Source organism: Cetorhinus maximus, chromosome 32 (assembly GCF_964194155.1).
Source record: "Cetorhinus maximus chromosome 32, sCetMax3.hap1.1, whole genome shotgun sequence".
NCBI classification, from domain to species: domain Eukaryota; kingdom Metazoa; phylum Chordata; class Chondrichthyes; order Lamniformes; family Cetorhinidae; genus Cetorhinus; species Cetorhinus maximus.
Genome location: NC_135910.1, coordinates 9,442,343 through 9,465,287, shown reverse-complemented (window position 1 = coordinate 9,465,287; position 22,945 = coordinate 9,442,343). Strand labels below are relative to the sequence as shown.

Below are 22,945 nucleotides of genomic sequence, written 5' to 3'. Positions count from 1 at the left end.
CCTTCAGATCTCTTGACATCCACCTGAACAGTCAGATGGGGCTTCAGTTTAACATCTCATCCTAAAGACAGCACTTCCGACGGTGCAGTTCTCCCTCAGCACTGCACTGGCATGTCAGCTTTGATCTAGAAATAGAAATGGTGCAAGAGTTTCATGGGGTGGGCTTTAAAACAATTGGAAGAGGTGGGAATAGAAGAGACGTGGTACGAGGAATCAAAGCAATGATATTACTTGGGATAAGGGAAGATTAAAGCAATAGCCTGTCAAGCCAGTCAGTGAGCACCCTAAAGGACTCGGTGCCTCTGTGTCAGATGCTTGTACATTCAAATGCTGCTCCAAAGCTCTGTAATCCAGACTGAAGGTTCGGTGCAGTACTGAGAGAATGCTGCACTGCCGGAGGTGCCGTCTTTTAGATGAGACATTAAACTGAGGCTGGCCAATATTTATCCCACAACCTATATCATCAAGACGTGAATTTGGAGCGCAATTTGGATGCCTCGGGTTTCACATGTTAGGGTTTCTCAACTGGGATGGGGTAGGGATATCTGTGGGATTTCAAGAGATTCACCAATGCATTGGCAAAAGTATCTTTTTGATCTAGTGAAATTGAATTTGAATGTACAAGCATCTGATTCAGAGGCACCGAGACCTTTAGCATGCTCACTGACTGGTTCAACAGGCTATTGCTTTATCCTTCCCCTATCCCAAGTAATACCATTGCTTTGATTCCTTGTACCACATAACCTCTTCTATTCTCACCTCTTCCAAATATTTTAAAGCCCACTCCATGAAACTTGCACCATTTCTATTTCTAACCTCTGCTAAGTTTTTTTGCCTCAATTTATTATATAAGTAACCTTCAACTTCAACACAGGGAGGCCAGGGATTGATTGGAGCCATGTTATTCCACTCATTGGAGCCGCTGTGACTGATGAGCACCAAAGATCATTACTTATCTCAGCAACAATGAGATTTAACTCTCTACATAATACTTACACGGCTTGCTTTGTGTCAGCCTCCTCAAGAAGATAAAGTGCGGCATCTGTAGAGATACTTGTTGCCTTGGCCCAATGTCATTCTGTTGACTCAAAATTGAGCTAATTGCTGCGGTGTGTAGTGCAGCAACACTAACCTGCATTTATGTAGCACCTATAACATAATAAAATGTTTTGAGGCACTTCACAGGAGTGATTATCAAACTGTTTGACCATGAGCCACATAAGGAGATATTAGGGCAGATGACCAAAAGCTTTGTCACAGGAGCATTTTTAAACAGAAAAGAGGGTTGGCGAGGTTTAGGGCGTGAATTCCTGAGCTTGGGACCTAGGCAGCTGAAGGCATGGCCACCGATTATGTGGTGAAGGAAATCCACAGGAGGTCATAATTGGAGGAACGGAGAGTTCTTGGAGTTAATTGATGGAATTGCCTCATTAAGATCAGAAAATCATAAGAAATAGGAGCAGGACCAGATCATTTGGTCCTTCGACCCTTGTCCACCATTCAATAAGATCATGGCTGATATGATTGTGGCCTTAACTCTACATTCCAGCCTGCCCCCCAATAAACCTTGAGTTCCTTGTAGTTAAAAAATCTGTCTAACTCAGCCTTGAATATATTCATTGACCCAGCCTCCACTGCTCACTGGGGAACAGAATTCCAAAGGCTAATGAAACCTTCTGAGAGAAGAAATTCCTCCTGGTCTCCATCTTAAATGGGAGACCACTTATTTTGAAACTGTGCCCCCTAGTTCCAGTTTCCCTCATGAGGAGAAGCATCCTCTAAGCAGCTAACCTGTCAAACTCCCTCAGAATCTTATATGTTTCAGAAGATCACCTCTCATTCTTCTAAACTCCAATGAGTATAGGCCCAACCTGCTCAACCTTTCCCATAAGACAACCCCTTCATCCTAGGAATCAGCCTTCTCTGAACTGCTTCCCATGCAGGTATATCCCTCCTTAAGTAAAGAGACCAAAACTTTACACAGTACTCCAGGCCTGAATTTTGTACTTGTTGGGTGCGCCCGATTGGCAGGCCAGGAGCGGACAGGAAGCTGTCCCCTGACCAGGATCGGCCCCCAAACACGATTTCACACTGGCTGACCAATTAATGGCCAGCCAGCATGAAACGCACCCCGAGAAAGACTCAGCGTTGCAAGCGGGCAGGAAGAGGGCGCACGCTGACCTCACCGCGGGTGGGGGTGGGAGCTTCCACCGAGCTCCCTGAAGGCAGACAGACCCCTCAGGGAGCTGCAGACCTCCAGGTAATAAAAGAAAGCACAAAAATGCTGCTAAAGATGTCCATGCGGCACAATCAAGCACCTGAAAGCAGACCTAATTAAAAAAACAGTCCCCAAGATATTTCTTTTTATTTTAAATCCTAACGGAGGTTTCATCCCGCCCTTGGATGAGGTTTCATCGAAAATGTAAAGCCCGCCCGGCCGATTGGCCCGTCCGCCAACCGTAAGGTTGGACAGGGCACGAAAGATTGCTTGCAATTGGGCCGTTAATGAGTTTAACTGCCCGCTTCATTGTCGGTGGGTGCTCTTCCGACTTCTGCGCGCAGCCGCTGAGCGAAATATCGCACTTGCCCGACGTCATCTCGCGCGATTTTACGCCCGTTTGGGTCGGGCGCGTGCCCTGCCCATGGATGTAAAATTCTGGCCCAGGTGTTTGTCTCACCAATGCCCTGAACAGTTGTTGTAAGATCTCCCTCTACTTTTATACTTCATTCCCCTTGCAATAAAGGCCAGCATTCCATTTGCCTTCCTAATTGCTTGCTGTACCTGCAGGCTAACCTTTTGTGATTCATGTACAATGGAACCACACCATTCTGCAGCCTTTCTCCTTTTAAATAATATTCTGCTTTTCTGTTCTTCCTGCCAAAGTGGACAACCTCACATTTTCTCACGTAATACTCCATTTTTGCCCACTCACTTAACCTATCTATATCCCTCTGCAGACTCCTCACAACTTTCCTACCTTTATTTGAATGATGAACTGAGTTTAAATGATGCATTTTACCACAGCCACCTCACAACTCATTAAATGTTTGAAAGGAACTGATTATTTTGGCAGTAACCGGACAAAAAAAGTGTAGGCAGACGCCCCATCTTCCACGAGATATGGGTAAAGTTAATATGCCTGTTGCTGAAATGTAGTGCATAAGGATATCTGCTAGCCTTAGCAGGTGAAGCCTTTCAATGCTGTGGGCTAGGATCTGCAGAGTAATTTGGCTCCTCATTAGTGATTACTGCTTCACGAAGCAGGGAATAGCCATTAACTTTTGTGCAGCCTGCCCCCTTTGGGCATCTTCAAAGATGAAGCAGAAACCAGTCAATAGAATTGTCCTGTGCAATATTTCCAGTGGCATGCTACTCCAAAACCCAGAGTGAGTTATTTGCTTTTGTTGGTTTTCCTAGTGTTGAGTGCTCTTGACTATGCACATGTTGCAGCCTTTTGTATCTCAACGAAAGATAATTTAATTGAATGGAGCGATTTTCATTGGTCCATTATTGGTGACCATGCCTTCAGCTGCCTAGTCTCACAGGTCTGAATTTCCCTCCCTAAACCTTTCCACCTCTCCCTCCTCCTTTAAGATGCTCCATTGACCAAGCTTTTGGTCTCTTGTTCTAATAGCTTTTTATGTGGCTTGGCGTCAAGTTTTGTCTGGCAACAATCCTGTAAAGCCCCTTGGGACATGTTTCTACATTAAAGACACTGTTATTGGATGCCCCAGTTCCACATGTAACTCCTTCATTCCGTCTCATTCATTTACAACTTGTTCAGAAAGACATGGATATACAGTGTCATGGCATCAAAACATACAATTTAAAAAAAATACTGCTATGATTTTTCTCCAAGGTTGCATGTGGAGGTACTTGGGAATTTATTCTTTAATTCCTGGCGACTACAGGACAATCCTAGAGGGTTTACAACTGTAATTTAATATTCTTTCTCCTCCTTGTACCAATTTTATTTTTTATTTCTCCTGACATTCCCCAACATGCTGAAAGGCCATTTAGTGGATAACCAGTTTTCCAGTACCATGCCCTTGCAAGTCTGAAAGTGAGTGTTGGCAATCTATTTAACCATGGTGTGAGGGAGAGGCACCACAACCAAGCTTAATCCTACTCTCAACTGAAATCCACTCCCCAATGGCCAGCAGTTGGATTTACCCCACTCCTATATATATATACTCTCCAAGCTGAGTGCCTTGGTATTGTGCGATGTTGGCCAGAAGGCGAGCTTGATCAATGGGACATTTGGTAATTGCAATTCATCAAATAAAACCATGTAACTACTTTAGAATTGGTGTACCGTAGCCAACCCCACCCTAAGTCACCTTCAATAAGTAAAAGTTCCCCTTCATTATACCATCCAAAATCACTAAGTCTTTAATTCACCAAGATTTAATTTGCCTTTCTGGTAAAGGTCGCTTTTGCTGCTTTGAACTTCAGTAAACCATCCTCTGTAACGTATTTTGGATTCTGACAGACCCTGTTAATTAACTAGACGACTTTGATTGATAGCTCTGTGTATAACATGAGTGCCTTTACCACTGATTAATGCCACGTTACCATGTATACAGAGCTGTTGCCACTTTCCTTTGTGATTGTTGATGTGAAACAAGCTCCCGGGATAAATGGGATTCATGTCTCACAACAGAAGCACACAATTGTTACGGTGCAGAAGGAGGCCATTCGGCCCATCGTGTCCGCACCGACTCTCTGAATGAACAGTTCACCTAGTGCCATTCTCCTGCCTTCGCCCCATAACCCTGCAGATTGTTTCTTTTCAGAAAACAATCTAATTCCCTCTTGAATGCCTCGATTGAACCTGCCGCCACCACACTCCCAGGCAGTGCATTCTAGACCTTAACCACTCGCTCCTATCGCTTTTGTTTCTTTTGCCAATTGCTTTAAATCTGTGCCCTCTCGTTCTTGGACACTCATGACTGTTTTCTTTAGGAAAAGTTTGATGAGTGTAACATCTGTATTTGTGTAACATCTGTATTTGTAAACGGTGTTATATAATTAGAATATTTTCTTTAAGAGTGGCAAGATACGGTTAATTTGTGCATTGGCAGTCTGGAGATGGCAATTGTACATATTCTACAGGCCTCAAATAACAACTGAAATTTATCAGTACAGTTCACATTTTCCACGTTTATATCAATTCTAAGCGGCATGTGAAAGATGAGAGAAATAATTTCCTGACACCAATAGAATTCCAAAATCAGCAAGAGGCTTAAATTAGAGGCCAGTCTGCTGTTACACCCTGCGCAATTTAGCTGTTTGACTGAAATCTACTGCATTAGTCAGAAATTTAAACTTAAAAGAACACAAATGTTCAAAGGGGCATTATTTAAATTTATAAAGCATCCAGTTAAGGGTTATTAGGAGATAAATTAGATTGAAATCCAAAAAACCTTTCTCCCAAAGACAGATACCTCGCTCTGACAGAATAACAGCAACTGGTAACAAAGGTCATCAGGCACTGTGAATGTCATTTAGAATTTGTGTAACAGCTAGGTTTGTCTATAGAACACAGAATGAGGCCATTCAGCCCATCGTGTCTGCACTGGCTCTCCGAAGGAGCAACTCACCTAGTGCCATTCTCCCGCCTTCTCCCTGTAACCCTGCACATTCTTCCATTTCAGATAACAGTCTAATTCCCCCTCGAAGGCCTCGATTGAACCTTCCTCCACCACTCTTAGGCAGTGCATTCCTGACCTCAACTACTCATTGAGTGAAAAAGTTTTTCCTCATGTCACTTTTGCTTCTTTTGTCAATTACTTTGCACCTCCACCTTCTCATTTTCGATCCTTTCACAAGTGAGAACAGTTTCTCCCTATCAACTCTGTCCAGGCAAAATCCATGATTTTGAATATCTCTGTCAAATCTCCTCCCAGCCTTCTCTTCTCCAAGGAAAACAGTCCCAACTTCTCCAATCTATCTTCATAACTGAAGTTCCTCATCCCTGGAACCGTTCTCATGAATCTTTTCTGCACTCTCTCCAATGCCTTCACATCTTTCCTGAGGGTCGGTGCCAAATGGATACATTATGTGTAAGTCACTTTGGAATGTTTTTGACATGGGATAGAGCACTATATTGTTCGAATCATTTGTACTCTTTTCCAGGAACAAATACTATGTAAAAATAAATCAGGAAGAAAAAAACCCATTAAACCAAGTGTGAGAACTCTGCACAACTAGAGTTTTGTATCCAGTTCTGGTCACTTTAGGAAGGATGTGAGGGTCCTTGAGAAGCTGCAGAGGAGATTTACCAGAATGGCTCCAGGGATGAGAGATTTTAGCTACAAGGTTAGGCTGGAGAAGCTGGGGTTATTCTCCTTGGAGCAGAAAAGATTGAGCGGAGGTCTGATAGAGGGGTACAAGATTATGACAGGTTTAGATACGGTAGACAAAGAAATGCTGTTCCCATTGGTTGACAATGCAAGAAATAGGGGACTTAAGTTTAAGGTTTTGGGAAAGAGATTGAGGGGGGAATGTGAGGAAGAACTTTTTATGCAGTGAGTGGTAATGACCTGGAACTTGCTGCCCATGAGGTGGTGGAGGCGGAGACCATCAATGATTTCAAAAGGAAATTGGATTGGCACTTGAGGGAAATAAGCTTACAGGGCTGCAGGGGTAGAGCAGGGGGGTGGGGGGGAATGGGACTAACTGGATTGCTCTGGGAAGAGATGGAACAGGCCAGATGGCCTCCTTCTGTGCTGCATTGACTCTATGACAAGGATTCAAACTAAGATCATCATGGATACAATTCTTTAAATTAATTTTATAAGTTAAGTGTAACTTTCTCAGCCTTCATCCTTAACTAACACCTAGCAATATAGTGACGGTTTCAGGCAGGAGGAGACCTTCGGCCCATCTAGCCCAGCTATGCACTGGTATGTTTTCAGTAACCCCGAATCCCAATTGTTACCAAGAACTGCCTGGTTCTTTCTTGATAAACTATCATGGTTTCTTGTTCCACCCCTGCCATGCTAGTGATCTGTTCTGCATAACTATCAGCATTTTAGTAAAAGCAGTTCCTTCTGCAATTTTGGTTTTGAGTATATGATACTTTAATGAAGTTATCATGTTTTGGGAACAATCAGTTTCCATTTTGTTCTTTTTATCAAAATCAGTGTCACATGGTTGAGATTATGGAATATAGACAGTGGGTCCCCATGTCAAAGAACCTTTCAAATTTACAGCACAAAGGGAGGCCATTTACTCCAGCATGTCTGCGCTACTGTTTGCCATAGCAATCCAAACTAATCCCATTGCCCACTCTCTCTCTATTACCCTGTTCAATTTCAAATTCATCCCATTGTTCTGTCTCCTCTTGTTATCCTGTATCAGTCCCAAATTAACCCCACTGCCCTGTGCTCTCCCCATAGCCCGGTATCAGTCCCAAATTAACCCCACTGCCCTGTGCTCTCCCCAGAGCCCAGTACCAGTCCTAAATTAACCCCACTGCCCTGTGCTCTCCCCAGAGCCCAGTATCAGTCCCAAATTAATCCCACTGCCCAGTACCAATCCCAAATTAACCCCATTGCCATGTGCTCTCCCCATAGCCCTCAAATATTTATTTAGTTTTCTCTGACAAGACAGAGGCTTTGTATTGACTTATGAGGCAAATGAGTGTGCAAATCTGTTTGAATGTGTACCTTAATTTGTTTATCAAAGGTAACGCTTCGAAATCAAACTGGGTGCGAACTCATGACCGCACCAAACATCTGGAACATCTGCAATTTCTCATAACTTTCAGCTGTTGTCTGAGCTGGCACCAACAAAGACCCCTCACTGACAGCAAAGCTTGCTCCAGATTAGATTCAACTGTTCCAACACCACTGCTGCCTGTCTTAATCTTCCTCAGTGAACGAGGGGGGCTCAGCAGGTAATAGATGGCCTAACAGAGACGAACGACAATGTCATTATTTATCAACAGAAGATGCTGGGACAGGATTTTCGGGTCATCGGGCCCGGGAGCGGCCTGGAAGCGGGTCACCATTCGCGATGGGCCCCCGACTGCGATTTCACGCTGACTGGCCAATTAACGCTCAGAAGCTCAGGGCTGCCAGGGTTGGGGGAGGGGAGGGGGGTGGGGGCGGGAGGAGGGCGAGTGTTGACGTCAGCGCGGGCGTGGGGGAGCGCACAATGAAAATCCCCCTGAAGGCAGAGAGCTGCCTCACGGAGCCGAAGAACATTAAAAACAAAAATAAAGGTTATGAAATGCAGAAAAAAAATTTCCCCACATCGGACTGAACATATAGATCATAAAAATTCTGTCAAAACGTTTTTTTAAAAATTAATCTCGGAAACTTCACCCCGCCCGTGGATGAGGTTTCCTCAAAAATCCAAAGGCCGCCTGACCCGATTCGCCAACCCGTAAGGTTGGACGGGTAGCGAAAAATTGCTCTTAATTAATACATTAATAGGCTTCGTAATTGTCGGCGGGTGGGCTGCTGGCTCTCACGCATGCCCGCCGACCAAAATATCAAGGGCTATTTTACGCCCGATCGGGTCGGGTGTGTGCCCGCCTGCGGGACATTAACTTCTGCCCCTGGAAACACCGGCATCTGTGGCGAGAGTAACAAGAGTTAAAGTTTCAGGTCGATGATCTTTCACCAGAACTGGAGGACTTGAGAAAAGTTAGGGAATTTTTAAAGCAAGGGCATTCGCAGCCTGCCTATTCTGTGTGGATTTTCAGCACAGGAAAAGATAAAGGAATATCGGAGTGAGACAGTACATCATTCAACCTCTCAAGTATCTTCCAGCATTCAATTAGATCACAGCTGGTCTGTATCTTAACTTCACCTTCCTCCTTGCCTCCATAATCCTTCATACTGTTGCCAAAAAGTCGATCACTCTCAGTTTTGAAATTTTCAATTGAATCCCAGCCTCAACAGTTCTTCTGGGGGTAAGAGTCCAGATTTCCACCACCCTTGTGTATTGACCCTTTGACCAACATAAAACTGCAGAAAGGGTCTTTCTATTTTTAAATTGTTTAATTTTTTTTTCCATTACTTGTTATTAAGCTAAAGATTCCAGAATCCCAACTTGTAAGTCCTAAAGTTTCAGGGGAGAGGGTGCAAGGGAGGGAGGGAAGGGGACGTGAAGGGGCGTGAGGGAGGGGGGGGCTGCAAAGGAGATGGGGGTGTGAGGGAGAGTGGGGTGTGAGGGAGATGGGGGGCAAGGCAGAGGGGGGCACGAGGGAGAGGGGGCACGAGGGAGGGGGCATGAAGGAGAGGGGAAAAGGGGGCATGAGGGAGAGGGGGCATGGGGGAGAGAGGGAAGGGGGCGCACGAAGGAGAGAGGGTAGGGGGCATGAGTGGGATGGGAGGGAGAGAGTGAGGATGCGCGAGGGAGAGAGGGAGGAAGTGCTTTCTGACAGTACCCATGAAGGACATGTTTTAAACACCTCAATCAGATCACCTCAATCTTTTCCACACAAGGCAATACAAGCCAAGTCTTATGCAACTTGTGCCACAAGTTAACCCTTTTTTTTAGCCCCAGTGCCATTCTGGTAAATCTGTGCTGCGCTGTCTTTAGGTCCAATATATCACCTGGGGTGCAGTGCGCAGAGCTGAATACAGTGCTTTAAATGGCGCTCTAACCAGAACCTTACACAGACAGAAAGAAAAGACTTACATTTATATGGCCCTTTCATGACCAGACATTTCAAAGTGCTTTACCGCCAATGAAGCACTTTTGAAGTTTAGTCACTGATTTCTTTAGTAATCACAGCAGCCAATTTGCGCACAGCAAGCTCCCCACAAACAGCAAAGTGATAATGACCAGATCATCTGTTTTTGTGAAGTTGCTTGAAGGACAATAGAGAATGGTCTGGACACCGGGGAGAACTCCCCCTGTTCTTTGATGTAATGTTACAGGATCTTTTACATTCGCCTGAAGGAGTAGATGGGGCTTCAGTTTAACATCTCATCCAAAAGGCAGCACCTCTGACATTGGCAACACCCCCTCACTACCACACCGGAGCGTCAGCCTCGTTATTCAGGCTCAAATCCAGGAATCGGACTTTCACCCAGAACCTTGTAACACAAACCCAAGAGTGCTACCCACTGAGACACAGCTGACACATAATTGGAACTTAACTTCCCTGTGCCGTTAAAATTCTGTGATTCCACCCTATTGTGGAATGTCCAGGCCCCTTGAGATAAAAGCCAACTCTGCATCAGTGGTGCAGGGAGTGAATGTTGAAGGTGGTGAATGGGGCGCCAATCAAGTGGGCTGCTTTGCCCTGGATGGTGTCAAACTTCTTGAGTTTTATTGCAGCCACACATATCCAGGCAAGTGGAGAGTATTCCATCATGCTCTTGGACTCGTGCCTTGGAGATAATGGACAGGCTTTGGTAGGGTGGCCACTGCCAGAGGTCACAAATACCGGACACCGCTGTGGCACGTGGGGATGATGCCATCATGTACAGGGATGACATAATCACGAACATGGTGACATTATCACATACGGAGATTCATTGTGGCTCGAGAGACAACAAGGTCGGGCGTGAGGTGGGGATTCAGAAAATAATATGAAAACCAAACCAGAGATAAAAACAAAAAACTGCGGATGCTGGAAATCCAAAACAAAAGCAGAAACAGAAATACCTGGAAAATCTCAGCAGGTGTGGCAGCATTGGCGGAGGAGAGTACAGTTGACGTTTCGAGTCCTCATGACCCTTCAACAGAACTAAGTAAAATTAGGAAAGGGGTGAAATATAAGCTGGTTTGGGGGTGGGGGGGTTTGTTGGGACAGCAGCCAGTGATAGGTGGAGATAACCAAAAGCTGTCACAGACAAAAGAACAAAGAGGTGTTGAAGGTCGTGATATTATCTAAAGGAATGTGCTAATTAAGAGTATAAGACAGGACAGCTAAGGTACAGATAGCTCTAGTGGGGCTGGGTGAATACTAAAAGGTAGAAATAAACAATAGTGGAATTACATTTAAAATTAGTGGAAATAGGTGGGAAAAGAAAAAATCTATATAAATTATTGGAAAAAACAAAAATGAGGGGGAAGAAACAGGAAGGGGGTCAAATGTACTCTTCTCCGCCGATGCTGTCAGACCTGCTGAGTTTTTCCAGGTATTTCTGTTTCTGTTTTTGTTTTGAAAACCAAACCAACCTGTCCCAGGTGCTTTGAGGCTGCTCCAGACAGGGAATGGAAAGAGCACAGGCCCCTGCCAATGCTTCACTCAGGTAAGTGTACCAGAAAATACCAGACATAAAGCCAGCTGGTACCAGACAGTGGCCAGACTGACTAAAGACCGGACAATGTGGTATAAAATGGAACGTTTGGCCACCCTAGGCTTTGGGCGTCAGGAGATGAGTTACTTGCCACAGAATTCCCAGCCTCTGAACTACTCTTGTAGCCACAGTAGTTAAATGGCTGTCCCAGTTCAGTTTCTGGTCAATGATAGCTCCAGTATGTTGATAGTGGGGGATTCAGCGATGGTAATGTCATTTAATGTTAAGGAGAGATGGTTAAATTCTTTTTAGTTGGAGATGGTCATTGCTGACTACCTCTGTGGTGCAAATGTTACTTGCCACTTATTAGCCCAACATTGAATGTTGTCCATTGTCTTGCTGTATGTGAGCAGAGTGCTTCAGTATCTGAGGAGTTGCAAATGGTACTGAAAAATGTGCAATAAGCAGCGAACATAACCACTTCTGATGTAATGATGGAGGAAAATTCATTGATGAAGCAGCTGAAGATGGTTGGGCCGAGGACATTGGAGTTCAGAAGATCTTATTGAAACATATGAGATCCTGAGAGGGCTTGAGATGGTGGATGCAGAGAAGATGTTTCCCCTTGTGGGGGAGTCTAGAACTAGGGGACACAGTTAAAAAATTAGGAGTCTCTCATTTAAGACTGAGTTGAGGAGAATTGCTTTTCTCAGAAGGTCAAAAGCCTGTGGAATTCCTTTCCTAAGAGAGCAGTAGAAGCTGAGTCATTGAATATGTTCAACACTGAGTTAGATAGATATTTGATTGACAAAGGAGTCAAGGGTTATGGAGGGGTTGGGTGGTGGGGGGAAGACAGGTAGGTGGAGTTGATGCCACAATCAGGCCCGCCATTAATGAATGGTGGAGTGGGCTTGAGGAGCCGAATGACCTACTCCTGCTCCTAATTCTTGTGTTCTGTGACAGTATCCTGAGGAACTCCTGCAGTGAGATCCTGGGTCTGAGATGATTGGCCTCCAGCAACCACCATCATCTTCCTTTGTGCTAAGTATGACTCCAACCATTGGAGAGTTTCTCCTTATTCATATTGCTATCAAATTTTCCAGGGCTCTTTAATGCTGCACTGGATCAAATGCTGCCTTCATGTCAAAGGCAGTCACTCTTGAGTTCATCTCTTTTATACCAGTGGCTGGAACAAGGCTGCAATGAGTTCAGGAGCTAAGTGTTAAGGGTAGAATCCAAACTGTGAGCAGGATGTTGTTGAGTAAGTGCTGCTTGATAGCTCTGCTAACCTTCAATCACTTTGCTGATGATTAAGAGTAGGCTGACGTGCCAGTATTTGGCTAGACTGGATTTGTCCTGCTATTTTTGTGGACAGGCCACACCTGGGAAATTTTCCACGTTGTTCCGTAGATGTTGTGTTTTAGCTACACTGGAATGGTGTCACGGCTAGTTCCAGAGTGTAAGCCTTCAGCACTGCAGCTGGTATATTGTCAGGTCTCTTAGCCTTTGTTGTGTGCCCAAATTTGAGCTGCTAGGTTTGTCCTGAGTCGATTCCATTTAGCACAGTGGTAGTGCTACACAACACAGTGGAGGGTATCCCAGTGTGCAGCTGGGACTTTGTCTCCACAAGGACTAAGCTGTGGTCACCTACCAATACTATCATGGGCAGATGCACCTGTGACAGGTAGGTTGGTGAGGACGTGGTCGAGTACACTTTTCCCTCTTGTTGGTTCTCTCACCACTTGCTGCAGGCCCAGTCTGTCAGATAAATCCTTCAAGACTCAGCCAGCTTGGTCTGTAGCGGTGCTACTGAACCACTCTTAGTGAAGGACATTGAAGTGAGCACGCAGAGTACAGCCTGCACCCATAACAGGACAGTGCTTCTTCCAAGTGGTGCCAACATGGAGGAGTGCTGATTCGTCAGCTGAGGGAGGGCAGTAGGTGGTAATCAGCAGGAGGTTTCATTGTCCATGTTTCGCCTGTCACCGTGAGACTTCATGAAGTTCAGAATCAATATTCAGGACTGCCAAGACCACTCCCTCCTTACTGCATTCAGGGCCACCACCTCATACCCAGGATAGTGATGGTGGTGTCTGGGACCTTAGCTGTAAGGTATGATTCAATAAGTATGATTACGTCAGGCTGTTGTTGCCTTTATTGTTTTTGGTGCCTAGGTTGATGCTGGGAGGGCTGTCTGCTATTGTTATTATTCAGATTTTCTGCAGTGGCTTAGTACAACTGAAAGGCTAGGCCATTTCGGGCAGTTAAGAGTCAACCACATTACAGTTGATCACAGTGGGTAAGGGCAGCCGATTTCCTTCTCTACAGAGCATTAGTGAACCAGATCGGATCCAATGGTTTCACGAGCATTATTATCGAGACTGGCATTTTAATTTCAGATATATTAATTGAATTTAATTTTCTCCAGCTGCTGTGGTGGGATTTGAACTCATGTCCCCAGAGTATTAGTCCAAGCCTCTGGATTGCCACTGCCTGAAAGAGTGGTGGATGCAGAAACCCTCATAACATTGAAGTATTTGGATGTACACTTGTGATGCCATGGCATACTAGGCTTTGGGCCTAGTGCAGAAAAATGGGATTAGAATGGTTAGGTTCTGGTTTGACAGGCATAGTCTCGATGGGCCGAAGGGCCTTTTCCTGTGCTGTGGACCTCTATTACTAGTCCAGTAACATCACCACTATTCTATATTTAGTTGTAGAGATATCACTTTGTTATGTTAAAAAACACACTCAATGTTCAATTCCCTTTATTAGTTGTCTCCCTTTTTCAAAAAATATGGGGTGCAGATGTAAATTAATTTTCCTTGCTGCTCAGAATCCAACTGTCCCTCTTGTGGGCTCCCTTTCCTTTATATAGTCAATGTGGCTGGCGTCACTTTGATTGACATCTGGATAGCCCAATCATCTTTCCAAATAGTTGAAACACTGCGGTCCAATGGCAGCAGGGAATAGAGGTTCAACTTAGCGGCCCTGCAGCTCTGCAAGTTGATTGGCCTATTGGACACTCGCGCTCTGCGCGGAGTCCCCGCCCCCCCCCTTTCAACCACTTTCGTGCAAACTCACATCCGATTGGCTGTGAAAAGGTCCCCCTCAAATTGTTTTCCCCATTACAAGCTGCGGGGAATGCGGACCAATGAGAGGCGGCGAGACAGAGCGGCGGCGGAAGCGAGGGGAGGCCGGGAGCGAGGCGGCCTGAGATTGGTGATTTGGTAACAGCAGGCGCATTGTGAGCACCTGATGACCAATGAAGAGCCCTGAGAGAAAAGTGGGTTTGGCCGCGACTGGCGCCACCAAAGTGGGTGAAGGGAGACGGCGGCCATTTTGTTTCGTCAGACGCCGCGGCGAGTGAGGGGTATTTTCTTTATAGAACCGAAAGTGTTCGCTTTTTACCTTTTCGCAAACGGTTGGGGAGTGCACTTATTTGTTTGTTTATTCGCGTGGCCGCGTTGCTAAGCAGTGTTTCCGCTGCTCGTGTTTTTTTTTAAAAACAAAGTAATTTAAATACACGGAGATGAGTTCGCTGGATGTACGGAAACTAAAAGTGAACGAGCTAAAGGAGGAGCTACACAAACGCGGCCTCGACACAAAGGGCCTCAAGGCGGACCTGCAGGAGCGGCTACAGGCAGCCCTCGACCGTGCCGCTGAGGAGGAGGAGGAGGAGGAAGAGCGGCGGGCGGCCGCGGCTGCCGAGCAGCAGCGACAGCAGGATGCAGCGAGAGCCCGGGCAGGTAAGCCGGCTGTACGCGTGCGCGGCTCCGGGCAGGTAAGCTGTGTCTGCGCGTGCGCGGCTCCGGGCAGGTAAGCTGTGTCTGCGCGTGCGCGGCTCCGGGCAGGTAAGCCGCGTCTGCGCATGCCCGGGCCCTGGACATGTTGCTCACCTTGAATTTGATTGGAGGGAGAGAGAGAGATGGAGGGGGTGGTGTACGGCTTACTGGAGTTAAGATTTTTGCGTTCGGTCTCTGATCTCATTCTCCGCCCTCTTAAATGCTTGACTGTGGGCAACTTAACTCATAGTGAAAAGAACCTGCAGTTTGTCCTGTCTGCAAACCGTTTTGTTCTTAAAAGGAATCATCCAATTATTTGAATTTAAATAAATTGGGGCTTTAATCTTTAAATAGAGTAGACTGCATCCTAATATGCATTGTTATAAACTTTTACAGAGTAGACAGCACAAAAAATCATTTGACCTGTTATATAGCACCTTAAGACACTGTCTGAAAGGGTGCTGGTAGCAGATTTAGTAGTCGCTTTCGAAAGGGAATTTGATGTGGTACATGACCAGAATCTCTCTCCCATACATTGATGCATCAAGTTATCATGTGGCCCAGAGACAAACAATCCAAAAGAAGGGTTTGTATCCTGGCCTTCATTGACTTAATTCCTCCCTCTTGGATGAGTTATGGCACCTGTCAAGTTTGTTGTAATGGGATTGTTTAGTCCTGCAATAACAGACAACCAATTGTACAGGGATGAAAACAAAAATACTTGGAAAAATTCAGCAGATCTGACAGCATCTGCGGAGAGGAATACAGTTGACTTTTCGAGTCCGTATGACTCTTCACCCGATGAAGGGTCGTACGGACTCGAAACGTCAACTATATTCCTCTCTGCAGATGCTGTCAGACCTGCTGAGTTTTTCCAGGTATTTTTGTTTTTGTTCTAGATTTCCAGCATCCGCAGTATTTTGCTTTTATCTTAATTGTACAGGGATGTTGTGCAAATTTTCAAAACTCACAATGTGTAGTTGGCGAGCATAGCAGCAAGGGAGTTACAGTAATATTGTGTATGTATTTGCACTTGGTTCTGATGTGTCCTTTGTCTTTTGAAGGAAGTGTAACATCTTCCAGCCCAGCAACTTCCCAAAAATTACGTTCCTCTGATTCTGGCCTCTTGTGCATCCCTGGTTCTTTCACCCCAACCAGTTGCTGGCTGTACCTTCAGCTGTCAAGACTAAACTCTGGCATTCCCACCCCAAACTTCTTTGGTTCTCCATCTCTCTCGCCTTCAAGAATCTGCTTGAAAGTTGTCTCTTTGATCAGATGTTTGGTCACCTGTCCAAGTGTCTCAATTTTGGTCTTGTTTACATGCCTGTGAAATACCTGGGGAACCTTTTATTACATTAAAGATGTTATATGAACACAAGCTGTTCTGCTGGTGAGAGGTAGAAGAATAATAATATTAGGAGGAACAAGTTACCGACCTGATGATAGATTGTTACAGGAGTATTTTGAAGCAGTGACATTTTCATATTTGATTCTAACATCCAAACCACCTGTGGTTGAGGATAGTGTTATCCTGAAGCAGGTTCGCATTTATATCCAAAGCTTTGAAGTCCTGCAACTTTGACTGTTCATTCTGAACCATTAGGCTGTCAGGGTTAGTGGAGGACATTTTTTCAGTAGGAAGTGGTTGTGGTAAACGAAACTGTTCACTGCTGATGGAGGAGTAAATCCTATAACCAATCTGATTTCCTGAGTTACTGGTTATATTCAAATTATTGAATAAAAATATGATCACCTAATCACTTTGAAGCTGTTCAGTTGAATTGAGAAAGTAAACTTTGATTTATTGAGATCCTGTTCAGCAAAATAATGAATTCTGTGTTTCAGTCATCTTGGACTGCATTGCTGTAAGCAACATTGGATTTTTTTGATTTAATAGTTAACATTTAAATATTAATTCAATTGTTCATCTTAGTATTTAATATCTAAATGTGAGGAAGTCATGCATGGCACTATAGCCACCAACCTCTTAAATGAAGAGGTAAATTTATTAACAGCGCACAGAGGATGATCTATCTTCTTTGATGAGGACATTGTGGGGTGAAGGGCTGGACCTCAATACTTTCTGGACATCCAACTACTTAATGGTGCAGTGTTTCAGCAAATTGACACTGCTACAGTGCGTTTGATGATCCAGGTACTAACGTTACTAGATTAAAGTATGAAATGGTGGCACACACAAGCCTTCTGGGCTGTAGAAAGAAAGAGGGATAAATTATGAAGAACGAAAACAACTTAAAAACTTATTAGGACATTGCAAAGTACTTTAAAGCTACTGGACTGTGGCAGCCAATTTGAGCAATTGAATAAATGACCAGAGACAGTAATTGTTTTTGGTGAGGTTGATTGAGGGACAGATGTTGAACAAGGCTGCTGCATCTTTTTTATGTTCAAAGCCCCTGAACTGGCAGGCAGGGCACTTGGTTTAACTTCAATTTACCACACCATAGTCTTGATGGACTAGGCGATAATTATCTATATGTTCATGTCTGCAGCGGAGGTTCAAATCTGGAATCTTCTGACTGAAAGATGATGCTGGCCAAGTTGAGGAGTGGCTTGACAAACTCTTCAAAAAAAAAGAAGAAACTCCAAAAGGTACTCGGTGGGGTGCAGCAATAAATCTCGGAACAGGATAGCCTGTTCCACGATTTAGTGATATTGTGACAGACTTGAATATATAGTCTAGATGGACTAAGTGATGATTGCCTAAGTTGTGGCAAGTTGAGAAGTTAAACAAAGTACCCTGACTGTCAGGGTACAGATGTGATAAAAGATGCAGCAGCACTATATGAACAGCAGGGTCCTGCTCAACTTTGCTGACTTCATATACCCACCTTTGACCCTCATCCCTTAATATCTTTGGAGAACAAAGAAAATAATCAGCCTTGAAATTAACAAACGATTAACATCAGTTGCCATTGGCAGAAGAGTTTGAAACTTCTTCCCATTGCGTGTTTTAAGAAAAAGTATTTCCTGATTTCACTCCTGAAAGCTATGGCAATATTTTTTAAGACTCCCCAATCAGCAGAAATAGTTTCTTCATCTAACCTGTTCCCTTTAATATCAAACTTCCACCAAATCATCCATAACTTTCTAAACTCCAGTGGATACAGCCCTAGTTTGTGTATTCCCACTTTGTAATTTAAGTCTTGGAATCCAGGCATCATTCTCATAAATCTATACTGCACTCCCAAGGCCAGTATACCCAAAGGTGTGGTGCCCAATACTGTTCACCCATACTCCAGGTGTGGTTGGACCAGGGCTTCATATAACTAACACCTTCTCTTACATTCTAATCCACTCAATTTTAAAGTGAGCATTCCATTAGACTTTGATTATTTCTTGTACTTGTTCATGACATTTTGATGACCTATATACACGAAACCCCGAATCTCTGGACCGTCACCTGTTTTTAGTCCTTCATTTTAGAAATTACGTTGTATCAGGAGTTGAAATATTTTTTGAGAGCTGAGATTTTTGAGGACTAATTTGATTTTCAAGGGCTCTTTGAAGGTAATGCCTCCATTAAAGGATATTCAAGAAAAGAGAGACTTGGTGATGGGCAGGCAGCCAGGAATCCAACAATTAGAGTTTTCCTTCATTCACCACCACTAAATTCCCTCCTGGTGGCAGATATTAAAGTAAATTCAAGGCCTGGAATGTTGGGTGCTTTTGAATTGACTGGACCCCTGATTTTGTCTACATGTTAAACTTTAAAAAAAAACCACGTATAACATCAGACAGAATAGCCAGTATCTAGACAGACACTCCTATAGCTGAAGCATTTAAGAAGCCAAAAGGAAACAAAACAAAAACTGTTTCCCCAACAATATTTTTTTTCTCCCTCTACCCCAGATCTCTTCACTTAAACCTTGCTCCCACATATATATTGGACAGATATAAAAGAGGAAGAAAGCCGTTGGAAAGGATTTAATTTTTTTTTGTTTGGTTTGCTTATTGTTCCAGCAGTGTTTGTAAACTTGAAGGCCAGGCACAAGGTTTTAAGAGGGAAAAATAAAGATATAAAAAACAAATGAGCTGCAAGTATGAATGTTGCCTGTTGCCCACACCCCCTCTCTTGCCCTAAGAGGTGGCCTTCTCACCCTCCCCCAAACCCCCCTGTCCTTTGTCAGCCTCTCACACAAACATATGGAAAAGCCATAATGCAAAGAGAAACATAATACTTTGGTCACATTTTAGAGCAGACTGTAGACAGAGTTATTGGAGGGGAAGATTGACAGAAAATGTAGAAGGAAGCAGAGGAGAAAATGGATGGCGGATGTAATGGATTGGATGCAGTTGACTTATGCAGAATGTGTAAGGGCAGCACAGGAGACTGAGCTCCATGGCAGTCAAACCTCTGGGAAGATGACACCAACGAACAAAAGTGAAATATAGGTGACCATTCTTGAATTTTGCTCCCCCTGCTGATTTTACTTATTTTGATGTTGAGGGTGAATTTGCACCCATGTATTTTGAACCCTGCATTGTATTTTTTTCTAGGTCCAAAGTAGATGACGTCACAGCATTTGCCTACGTTAAAATCCATTTGCCACAGTTTTGACTATTCACTTAATTTATTAATGCCTTTGTGATTTTCACTTGGTGTAATCTTCCATTTACACTGTTTACATATGCTGCCTTTCTTGATCCCGGGCAAACTTGGATATGTGTGTTCACTCAGCCACTTTCCTAACTAGGAGATTAATTTGTCTTCAATTCCATGACTTTCAACTTTAGCTAACAGTCTCCAATGAGGAACTTCTATGAGGAAATCTAAATAAATAACATCCATGGATATATCTATGTCCACTACTTTAGTCATCTGAGGGAAAAACGGAGATCTGAAAAGGCCTACAGTACTTCACATCTATGCTGGCCCTCTGATCAGCTTAAAAATTAAGATATTCAGTCACTATCCTTCATAGACTAGCTAGTTATAATAAATCTTTGGTTTCCCTCACTTTTAAAATAAAAAAAATAATGGAGTGACGTGCAATTTTTCAGTCTAAGGGAATGGTTCCCAATCAAGTGAAGTTTGCAATGTTGTTAGGGCATCTGCAGTGTTCTCACACTTGCTTTTAGATCCCGGAATAGAAACCTTATAGTCCTGGTGATTTGTCACTCTTGTTAGTGCCATTATTTTCTTCATTACTGTTATTTTGCTTAGTTAATTTGAGTCTCTGAGCTTGATCCGATATTATTTCCTTTAGGATGTCTGGATTGCTGGATGTAACACTAAATGTAACACTAAATACTGAATGAAAAGTAATTATTCACATTTCCTTTTTTCATTAACAATCAGTTTAAGGGGTCCACATTGCTCCTGTATGGGGAGAGCAGGAGTAGACCACACAGCCCATTTAGCCTTCTCTGCCATTCAGAACAGTCATGGCCGATCTCCTGCCTCAACTCCACTGTCCATCCGTTCCCCATATCCAAACATTTGCCCATCTCAGCAGTCCTTTTTCTTATAATTGTAAAAATTGTGAAGATCTTGATATCCCTTGCAAGTTAATTTTTAAGCTCCTTTTTGTAGCTTTATTTTCTCACCCATTGCTGTTTCATTTATACCAGTCACTGGGATCTGTGCTTTTTTGCATTTTTGTATGCTTTTTGTTTTAGTTTTATGGTGTCTTTCTTTCGTTGTCCTTGCCTATTTTCTTTAGGCAGATAGAGCTCTTGCCCCTCAAGGTATGAACTGGTTCTGGATCACTTTTGAATACTACCCACTGATCTGATTTTTGCTCTGTTTACTGTAGGTAACCTGTCTATCACATTAAGTCAGCCTTACCTAAATCTAGAATTTGGGTGTTTCACATTTCTCCCTTTCATATGTGATGTTGAACATTATTTTGTGATTTCTGTTAGATCAGTGTTCACTAAAATGTTAAACTTTTATTTGTTCATGAAATGTGGACATTATTAATAAGGCCTGCATTTATTTCCCTCAAAGGTGGTAGTGTGCCACTGTCGTCTTTGTAACTCAGTGCTGTTAGGTTTGACCCAGCAATGGTAAAGGAGCAATAACTCATCAAGCCTTTTCTGACAGCACCTTCCAAACCCACGACCTCTACCATCTAGAAGGGCAAGGGCAGCAGATGCATGGGAACGCCACCACCTGCAAGTTCCGCTCCAAGTCACATGCCATCCTGACCGGGAAATATGTTGCCTTTCCTTCATTGTCAAAATCCTGGAACTCTCCCTAACAGCATTGTATATGTATCGATGTCACATGGACTGTAATGGTTCAAGGCAGCAGCTCACTATTACTTTAAAGGGTAATTAGAGTTGGGTGACAAATTCTGGACCTGACAGTGACTCTCACATCCCATGAAAGAATAAATTATATTTCCAAGTCAGGCTGGTGTGTGACTTGGAGGGAAACCTGCAGGTGGGTGTTCTTGTGTGCCTGCTGCTACCCTTGTTCTAGGCAGCAGAAGTCACAGGTTTGGAATGTGCTGTCAAAGGAGCCTTGGCAAGTTGCTCCAGTGCATCTAGTAGATGATACACACTGCAGTCCACAATCTGCCAATAGTGTGTGAATGTTTATGGTGGTGGATGAGGTGCTAATCACACAGCATGCTTTCTTCTGGATGTTGTCAAGCTTCTTGATTGTTTGAGTTGCACTCATCCAAGTGGAGAGAGTGTTCTATTGCATGCTATGTGACATGTGCTTTGTAGATGGTGCACAGACTTTGGAATCAGGAGTGTAGTTATTCTCTGTAGAATTCCCTGACCTCAGCCACAGTGGCTGCTTCAGTTAAGTTTCTGGTCAAATGGTGAGGGATTTAGCAATAGTAATGTCAGACAATCTCTTGTTCTAGATTTTCATTGCCTGACACTTAACTGGCAAGTAAAATCACCCCAAGCTTGAATATTGTCCAGGTCTTGCTGCACATGGATATGAACTGCTTAAGAATATCCTAAGGAATAGGCTATTTGGCCCATTGAGTTCACTCGACCATTCAATAAGATCATGGCTGATCAGATTGTGGCCTTAACTCCAATTTCCTGTCTCCCCGCTTAACCCACGACTCCCTTGTAGATTTAACAACCCAGTTTCCACCGAATCAAAAAATGATTACAGAAGAGAAGGAAGCCATCCAGCCAGTCCTGTCTGTTCTGGCTCTCCAAAGGAGCAGTTTTAAAAGTTTTATTCTTCCATGGGACGTGGGAGTTGCTAACAAAGCCAGCATTTGTTGCCCATCCCCCAATTGCTCTTGAACCGAGTGACTTGCTAGACCATTTCAGAAGACAGTTAAGAGTCAACCACATTTCTGTGGGCCTGGAGGCACATGTATGCCAGACAAGGAAAAGATGGCAGATTTAATTCCCTAAAGAACATTACTGAGCCGGGTGGGTTTTCATAACAATCGATGATAGTTTCATAGTTATCATTAGAGAGACTAGCTTTATATTCCAGATTTATTAATTGAATTTAAATCCCACCGGCTGCTGTGGTGGGATTTGAACCAGTGTCCCCAGAGCATTATGCTGGGCCTCTGGATTACTAGTCCAGTGACGTTACCACTGAAGAATCATATGGACTCAACATTAACTGTTTCTCTCTCCACAGATGCTGCCAGACCTGATGAGTTTTTCCAGCATTGTGCTTTAATCCATTAACCATTACTGTTTCCTGCCATTCAGCCAATTTTATATCCATGTTGCTGCTGTCCCTTGAGCTGTAACTTTGCTCACAAGCCTATTATGCGGTACTGTATCAAATGCTTTTTTGGAAGTCCATGTACACCACGTCAATAACATTACCCTCATCAACCCTCTTAACTCAAAAAAAAATCCAATGAATTAGTTAAACACAATTTGCTTTCATTGCTGTCTATGTGAGAGAGAGAGTTCTAATGACCAACAACTCAGAAGAAATTTCTCCTCATCTCAGTCTTAAATGAGGAGCTCTTTTTTAAACT

At 43.7% G+C, this 22,945-nt stretch overlaps 1 protein-coding gene across 2 annotated transcripts in view; it reads left to right on the top strand.

Moving 5' to 3' along the window:
* Window positions 1–14,534: 14,534 nt before the first annotated feature.
* The window catches only part of LOC144671390 (heterogeneous nuclear ribonucleoprotein U-like protein 1), an 80,816-nt gene continuing 72,405 nt past the window's right edge, over window positions 14,535–22,945 (top strand). Inside the window, exon 1 of one of the 2 annotated variants that reach the window (XM_078533277.1) lies at window positions 14,535–14,960. In XM_078533277.1, coding sequence (XP_078389403.1) covers window positions 14,744–14,960 — 217 coding nt within the window. In that variant the 5' untranslated portion in view covers window positions 14,535–14,743. The remainder of the gene's footprint in view (window positions 14,961–22,945) is intronic. The other variant, XM_078533278.1, reaches the window with a different exon arrangement.